The sequence below is a fragment of the Panicum virgatum genome, chromosome 3K (genome assembly GCF_016808335.1).
Source record: "Panicum virgatum strain AP13 chromosome 3K, P.virgatum_v5, whole genome shotgun sequence".
Classification (NCBI taxonomy): Eukaryota; Viridiplantae; Streptophyta; class Magnoliopsida; order Poales; family Poaceae; genus Panicum; species Panicum virgatum.
Window position 1 is genome coordinate 22,847,873 of NC_053138.1, and position 8,682 is coordinate 22,856,554.

General features: G+C 47.4%; 2 protein-coding genes across 2 annotated transcripts; one reads left to right on the forward strand and one right to left on the reverse strand.

Moving 5' to 3' along the window:
• Positions 1-639: 639 nt before the first annotated feature.
• LOC120698431 lies at positions 640-1,264 on the reverse strand. Its single transcript, XM_039982030.1, has one exon. It carries the CDS (start codon positions 1,145-1,147, stop codon positions 887-889), a length of 261 nt encoding a protein of 86 aa, XP_039837964.1. The 5' UTR covers positions 1,148-1,264; the 3' UTR covers positions 640-886.
• Positions 1,265-4,141: 2,877 nt separating this feature from the next.
• On the forward strand, positions 4,142-5,325 carry LOC120698430 (probable histone H2A.4). The gene is made up of 2 exons (XM_039982029.1): positions 4,142-4,595; positions 4,680-5,325. The coding sequence occupies exons 1-2, from the start codon at positions 4,380-4,382 to the stop codon at positions 4,950-4,952; spliced, it is 489 nt and encodes a 162-aa protein (XP_039837963.1). The 5' UTR covers positions 4,142-4,379; the 3' UTR covers positions 4,953-5,325.
• Positions 5,326-8,682: the final 3,357 nt, after the last annotated feature.

Consider the following 8,682-nt stretch of genomic DNA (forward strand, 5'->3'; position numbering starts at 1 on the left):
TGTGGCGGGTTGGAGGTCCCCGCACACGAGAGAGGCGTGCTGAGTGGTGGGTTGGAGGTCCCCGCACACGCGAGTGTGGCGTCCTATGGCGGAAGTGGCGAGGCCTCCGCGCGTTGGGTTGCTCCGGACTTGGTGTTTTTTCATGCCGTCGGGCGGCCGATTTGGGTGCAGCAGCACTGCGGCGTTGGGTCCTGCACGGCAGTGGCCTCCTGGTGTGGTGGCGTCTGCCCCTTCTGCTCCTCTATCAACGCTGGAACATTTAAGATGTTTCGATAGCCGCAAAAGTGCGATGGTAGGGGAAGCTGTAGTTGTGTCTTTTCTCCTCTGTCGTCGTTGTGAATTGAGTTAGGCCGTGTTGATATACCAATCCAACTGGACAGTGAGTATAGTTGAGCGGTAACTCGTATTGACGTTCCAATTCAACCAGACAAGTTTGTTATTTTCTTTTCTTTTTATTCCTGCCTATGACCTCCCAGGATCGTAGTCTTGTATTTTTTTCTGTTATATCAATAGAAACACACTCGTCAAGTGCCCTTCGTTCAAAAAAAATCATCACTATTCACTACTTTTTTCTGGCTATCAAAATACAACGCAGAGAACGAAGTCCTCCTGCTGTTGTCGCAGAGCAGACAGCAGAGGTACCGATCGATCTTGGTATGGGATTAAAAGTTCAAATACTTTCTTCGTCGTGATGAGAAGTTACATAGCAGTAGTATTACGCGCATGAACCAAAAAAAAAAAGAAAGAAAGAGAGGAACGGAGAACTTAAGAACTTGAGCCACTAGTAAGCGTCGATCAAAGCCAGCTTCGGGTACGGTTCACCCACAGGGCTCTATACACACACGACGCGACGTGTGGAGGCGCACGGGCACGGCCTCTGGCAGGCTCAAGCGCCGATCTTGTAGCTGCCGAGGTCCTCCTTGATCAGCTCCAGGTCCCTGGACGCCACGGCCACCGACATCGCCCGGCGGTGGTGGCGCCCCGCCGGCGGCCTCGCCTGCTGCTCGGCGCTGGCGCCGTCCGGGCCGACCTTATTCCCGCCGGCCTCGGCCGCCGCGTCGACGTCGAGGGTGGCGAGGTTCTCCGGGAGCACGAACACGCTCTGCGACGCCCGGCGCTGGTGCCGGCCCGGCCGCTGCGACGACATCGGCCTTGCTCGGGGGTCGCGGACGCTCAGGCAGCGGGGGACTGGTGGTACGGACTATGGAGTGTGTGAGCTGTGAGCAGAGAGCCTGGTCACTTGGCTATGGCTTCTGTGTGTGTCTGGATTGAGAAGATAGCAGGGGAGTCGCGGCTTTATATAGGACGGCTCACATGCTGCTGTGCTGTGCTGTGTTGCTGTGGCCAGCCGGCGCGCATTATTTTTTCCATTATCTTTCGAAGTTAAAGGTTATTTTTACACTAGCTAAATACTTAAAGGCAACGTATCTAGTGCAAACCAAGGACCTCGTGCAAACCCGTGCAAACCTACTAAACAAAGTTTCAAAAAATTCTGAAAAAAATCATAAATGTGCTTCTCAGATTACATCATCTATATATAAAATTTCATGGTCAAATTCGTCTTACTCTAGAAGTTACAAAAAAGACAAATTTGAGATTCATTTGAACGATTATTGGTGTCAGAAAAATTGTCTTTTTTGTAACTTTTAGAGTAAGATGAATTTGACCATAAAATTTTGTATATAGATGAGGTAAGCTGAGAAGCACATTCATGATTTTTTTCAGAATTTTTTGAAACTTTTTTTAGTAGGTTTGCACGGGTTTGCACAAGATCCTTGGTTTGCACCAGATACGTTCCCATACTTAAATGTACGTTGCAGCAGTACAGCAATCAAGGAATTGCATGTTCATACATAGTTGGTGCGAAAATAGAAGAAATACAAATGACTTTGGTTTCACGTTTTTAGATTTTTTTTTTGAAATACTAATTACGTTCATAGAATGAGTTGCAGATGATACTTTCAAGGACAGTAGTCAGTAGTGGGTGGACAAGGCACACCATCAGCACCAACTTAGAAAATTCTTAAACAGTAGGATGACATTGTTTTGTCTGTCTAATGAGAACCACCAGCATCAAAAGCTATTCCTATGGTCGCCAAAAGTAGCTCGAAATTACGAAGAATCGTCACAACAAAAAAAGAAAAAAAGGAAGAATTTGGTGAGCAAAGGGATATTGCTGCAGGAATGGAACAAATGCCCGCATCTTCGTGCATGAACTGACAGACGTGTACAGGGGAGACGGAGCATTGTCCCACGGGGCGCATCGATGCTGCGAACATTTAATAAAGATTTTGGATCTCCGCGACGGTACACGCATGCGGTTGGGGGTCGCGATCCGTCCGTCCTTATCCTTTCGAGCCTCTCGTCGGGTTCCTCATCACGATTTCACGAATACTAGAAAGATATTCTGACGATTGATCGCAGCCCGGCCAATTCTTTCTCGGCTTCTTATATTTACCGTCCATTTTTATTCGCTGCCCATCGGCAGCCGGCATGAGTCTCTTGCTGTGCATTCCAACTCTTTGGCAATTCGGATCCAAGGCCGTCTCTTTGTACCCCCAAACTCTATGAAAATTCGAAGGGTCCTTTGAATTTCTTTGTAGATTTCGTTGCGCTCGCGTAAACTGTTCCGGCGGAGGTATTTGTGTTTGAATTCAGACCAATTCTTTGTGGCTGGATCAATAGTTCATTTACGACGGGCATACACCTTTGCGTTGTCGTCGGGTGTTCCGGACTCGCAGTCGCACGGCTCAGGACACCGACCCTGCCAAACAGCAGCTGCACGTAGCCGGCGCACGCGTTCGCCGCCCGCAACAACAAAGCTCCGATCCGCGCGCGCCGAGCGAACGAGCCGACGGCGCGTGGGAACGCCGCACGATTGACGTGAGTAGGCGGGCAGCCGGGTCCGCGAGCTTTTACTCATGGCCGCGCGCGGCCACCACCACGACAATCTTGGTTGCCACCACAGACCACACCACGGAGACGGAGCGAAGCACCGGGACGACGGGACCGAGCCCCGGGCGACGCGAACGCGAGGACGGACCGAGGACACTCCGTGCGTGCGGGGGCAGGGCACCCCGGCACCCCCGTGTGAAGAAAGATTGAGCGGCCACATGCTGACATGCCCCGGGAACCGCCCCACGTTGGCTGGTCCCGGGGCCGAGCCCGCAAGCACATGGGCACCGGCAGCGCGCACGGGCGGCCGGGACACCCGTGAGGCCGTCAGTGCCGCGGCGTGGCTGGCTACGGTGGCTACGGAAATGGAGCGCGCTGCCCGTGCTTACGGGTAGACAAAGCCCTCTGTTAGGCTGTCCACAATGGCAAGAGCAAGAGCAAATTTGCTCTTGCCTCGTTTCCCACGCCCTCTCTGTCTACAGTGCCAAACAGTACATCTACAGTGCCAAACAGTGAATTTACTCCTCCATTTCCTCCTATCGCTGTGGACGGTCTTAGTCGTTCTACTAGCAGCCCGGTTCGTCACGAAATGGCCCGATTCGTGGTTAAGCTCACCAAACAAGCCTACGTAACTCTAACAGCCCAGCAGCAACATTTGTTCTTTCGGTGGACTTTCGATGCCAAAAGCCCAGCCCATGAAGTAATAAAGCCACGCAGGCTGCCGCTTGCGTATCCTTGAGCAGTTGAGCCCGTTCGGATGGCTGGCTGAAATGGATGTATCAGGCCATCCAAACGGGGCCCTTCTCAGCGGCTTCCTTACATATTGTTCGGTTTAAGAAAAAAAAAGTTCTGATCAATCATTACGTCATCCATCACAAAAAGCACATGATTAACTGAATTATACAAAATCATTAGATCTATGGTGAACTGTTGCATTAGTCAAACTTACTAGCAAAAGACATAGTGTATGGCCATCATAGAGAAAAGAAAATCCTAACATCTCTCGTCTTACCTCATCGGCTTCCTAATTTCAAGCAGAATTCATCAGTTTGGGTTGCTAGTGCCACGCAAAGCGAAAATTCATAACTTTTCAAAATAAAAAATAGAAATATTAAATTCGCAGAAACCTCGAGGGTTGAGGTGCACTTTCAAAACAGGGGTAAAATACAAAAACACCCACGAGGAGCAATGGATCATGATCTGTCGCCCCCTCCAATGTCTCGTCTCATTGGTCCCTTTCCCTCACCCACGGATCGCCGAGCCCCATCCGACGGCTCACATCAGCTGAGCCCGAACCTCCAGCGCTCACGATCGCGGCACCGCCCTCCTCCACAAACACCGAAAGCACAACACAACGCCCACAAGCACAAGGCGCAAAGAAAAACCAAAGAAATCGAACGCCCCGAAGGGTGACGAGAGAGAGAAGAGAAGAGGGGAGAGAAAGAGGCGGGGGAGGGGAGAGAGCGCGCGCGCTTGGATCGTCGATGGATGTCGGAGCGAAGGTGCCGAGGAAGGCCGCGGCGGGCCGTCGCGGCGGCGGCGGGCCCAAGAAGAAGCCGGTCTCCCGCTCCGTGAAGGCCGGCCTCCAGTTCCCCGTCGGCCGTATCGGCCGCTACCTCAAGCAGGGCCGCTACTCCAAGCGCATCGGCACCGGCGCCCCCGTCTACCTCGCCGCCGTCCTCGAGTACCTCGCCGCCGAGGTCAGCGGGACCCCATCCATTCCCTACACGCCGCTGAAGATGCGGAATCCCTGATTCGTCTCGTCTCGTCCCTCCCTTTTTTAGGTCCTCGAGCTTGCGGGGAACGCGGCGCGGGACAACAAGAGGAACCGGATCATCCCGCGGCACGTGCTGCTGGCGATCCGCAACGACGAGGAGCTCGGGAAGCTGCTGGCCGGCGTCACCATCGCGCACGGCGGGGTGCTGCCCAACATCAACCCCGTGCTCCTCCCCAAGAAGTCCGCCTCTGCCGCCTCCAAGGAAGGCAAGGAGGGTAAGGAGACGAAATCACCCAAGAAGGCCGCCACCAAGTCGCCCAAGAAGGCGGCCGCCGCGTAGGTCCGGGCAAATGGTGGTGCCCTGTCTCTCGCTATCTCCCTGTCCGCTCTGAACTGAAACGCTCCTAGCTGTCGTCGTCATCATGATCTTCGCTGCTTGTCGTGGTTGTTTGTGTGTAATTGCGTGCCTTTTGCTAAATCATCATGCACTGTGTAGGTTGACACTGGTCTAGTTCGATCTGAAAACCACCTGTTTAGGTTCGGAGGAGTGTGAGCTGTGAAGGGCAATGGAGGCGTGGGAACTGTGAATCATTAGGTGTTGTTTGTAATAAGATTGTGAAGATGTGTAAAATGATGGACCTCCATTCTGTGCTTGATTGTCTGGATGTGGTTTCATGACCGTGATTATGTTTATCTTGTTTTGTTTGTGCTAATTGGTAACGGTTCTTATGTTTATGTGGTCGTGTCAGTGTTATTTTGTTTGCTGGAATGCTGTTTCTTACCAGTTCATGTTACAATTTGAACTCATAAAGATTATGGTTTGTACCCCAAATAAGTAGGCTACGGTTTGGTTTTGTTACACGCCATGTGAAGTGATGGTTGCAAAACACTATCTGATGTTAACATCAATTGAATAGGGGGCTGTTGACATTTCTGTTAGCTGATCAATGACACTAAAACCTAATTGAAGGGATGGCTGAAAAACAAATTCTGTGGTGTTATGGTCAACCGAATAGGGGTTTGCCTTCTATTGACATTTCTGCTAGTTGATCAATGATAAATTGTGCTGTTACATCACGGCACCACACGCTTTCGACACCCCATTGTAGATTATGGAATATGATAGCCGGGTATCATGCTTCTGTAGATCTTTGTGTTTTGAAATGTGATTCATTTGGTAGATTATAGCAACACATGTAAGAATTGTTACTTGAGAATGTTGTGCAGTTTGTTGCAGAGGCATACAAGGAGTGCGAAATTGAGTTTATGTTTTGTTTTGTGCAACAACCAACAACTGGTCTCTGCATTTTCCGGTATGCAAGTGGGGCATAGTGAGGTACTGCTATAGGACTTAGCATATTAACAAGCCATGTTTTTATGTTCAGGAAGACACAATTTTAGGAGTTTCAGGTCAGTACTTCATTTTTCTGTTGGTAGTTTGTTGACTTCCAAATTTGTGTACTTCCATATATATTTACACGTTAAGTTAGCTGTGAAGATGTTATTCACTTATTTGATGTGTATGTATTGTGACCTCATCCATCACTAAAGCAAATAAATAAGGGCTCAATGCTGACCCCTTGGTGTATGCTCTTTGCTGATGATGTGGTGCTAGTTGACGAGAGTAGGGCATGGGTTAATAGGAAGTTAGAGCTGTGGAGACGCACGTTAGAGTCGATAGGGTTCAGACTTAGTAGGACCAAGACCGAGTACATGATGTGCGATTTCAGCGCGACTAGGCATGAGGGGGGAGACGTTAGTTTAGATGGGCAAGTGGTGGTCCAGAAGGATAATTTTTGGTATTTAGGATCGGTGCTACAAAAGGATGGCGACATTGATGAAGATGTTAGGCATAGAATTTCAGCTGGCTGGTTGAAATGGCGGCAAGCTTCTGGCATCCTTTGTGATAAGAGGGTGCCACAAAAGCTAAAAGGCAAATTCTATAGGACAGTAATTTGTCTGGCGATGTTATACGGTGCTGAATGTTGGCCTAAAAAAGGCGACATGTCCAGCAACTGAGTGTAGCAGAGATGCAGATGTTGCGGTGGTTTTGCGGGCACACAAGGAGGGATAGAGTCCGGAACGAAGTTATTCGGGATAGGGTCGGGGTGGCACCAATTGAGGAGAAACTTACCCAGCATCGGTTGAGATGGTTTGGACATGTCCAACGAAGGCCTCTTGAGGCGTCGGTGCGTAATGGGGTTCTTGAGCGGGTCGATAATGTAAAGAGGGGTAGAGGTACACCTAAACTGACGTGGGATGAGTCGGTTAAGAGAGACATTAAGGATTGGAATATCTCTAAAGAGATAGTTTTGAATAGGAGCGCTTGGAGACTAGCTATCAATGTGCTTAAACCTTGAACTTATTTCTTTCGGGTTTCATCTATAGCCTACCCTAACTTACTTAAGAAAAAAGGCTATGTTGTTGTTGTATTGCCTATTGAATGAAGCAATGGTTGAATGTCAGGGTTGTTTCGATGTTATCAGAATTTGGGAGCAGATGGATGGCGTGGCATGTTATCTATATGCTTAACTTATTTCTGTCATTGTTAGTTTTAAAAATTGCATTGAATGATCTTAGATCCTTGGGTTTGTTTTTTTTACTATATTTGAATTTTATATCGTTTTCATTGATGGAGTTTGGTTGGATCTTTAGGATATGAGAAAAAAAGTTGGGTACATTTAGCCAAACTCTTATCTACCTCCTTTTGACAAAGCTCAAATGAACAATGGAATAACCAAAAACAGGTTTATTTAGACTGCATTTTGGTAAATCATGTTCTATATTCTAACTGTATAACAGATTAACATCTGAATGCCTAATGCACACTTAAGAACACGTAGAGAGACATTAGAACCCCCTTTGATGCAGTATCGCGGCAGTCAATAATCCAGGTTTTGTTATACTCTATTCATGCGGTCATGGTGATCAGTATAGTTATATTGAGGTGCACTATAATTTTAGTTTGTGATACTTATGTCAATATATCATGAGTGGATAGGGCGTGGCTAATAGTTTGTGATTGCAATTTTGGAACTATTGTTGTCCAATGTCAACACTCACATCATTAGAGCATCCCCAACAATGGCCTCCAAATCATATTCTCATAGTCTTTGGGGATCTGCCAAATCATAGTTCTCATACAATCTTTGGGGTCTGCTCTCATCTCACAGCTTCCAAACAATGCATCAAGAGTCTTCATATTTCAACTTTTGTCCATCCAGCAAGAGGCTGTTTGAGTGCGGACCATGGATGGAGGGCTCTCTAGAGATTCCCCAGATCTAGGGGGTGGAAGAGGAGATTTAGAGGTCTTTCTAGTTTGGGGACTCAAGTAGAGGGTCTGTAGAAGTTTTTTTATTTCATCCTTCAAATTTAGGGTAGTGAGCTTGACAGGGAGTCTTGCCATTCCGTGTTTGTCACTGGTCTTGTTTAACACCACGGATTCAGAATTCAGATGCTGAGAAAATTTTTTATTTGTCATCAAAATTTATAATGCTTCTCTATTTGCCATTATAAATTTTTTTAACCTATTTGTTATTGAGCGAAACTTAGTTTCCCTTTATGCCATTTCCGTCCATCTGTTAGGATGATGGTGTTAGAGAGCAAATGAAAGAACCATTTTACCCTCGGTACAAACTCTGTTGTAAAATTTGGTGTTTCCTTTCTTGCCATCAGAATTTGACTAACATTTCCTTTCTTGCCATCAGCATGTGTCTCGCTTGTTGATGTAATTAAAAGTGGACATTGAGGGCCTCAGGCTGATTGGATCCACTTATTCTCGACCTGACATGCATACATTTGAGTAAGACAAAGAAAATTAAAGTCTGAAGATAGCACACAATATGTTAATCATGTACCTGATCTTGCCATTTATTGTGTGATGTTCGAAGTCAACTAAACTACCAGGAGAGACCATCTTTACTAACCTATTTTGGGTTGCCAATAATTCTAATTTTCAGTAAGTAACTTGAACTAGCATCTATCCTGTCAACCAAAATAATAAAACTAACTCAAATTCTACTGAACTTGCAACATCTGGGAATAAAGGAAAGAATATTGTAAAGGAAAAC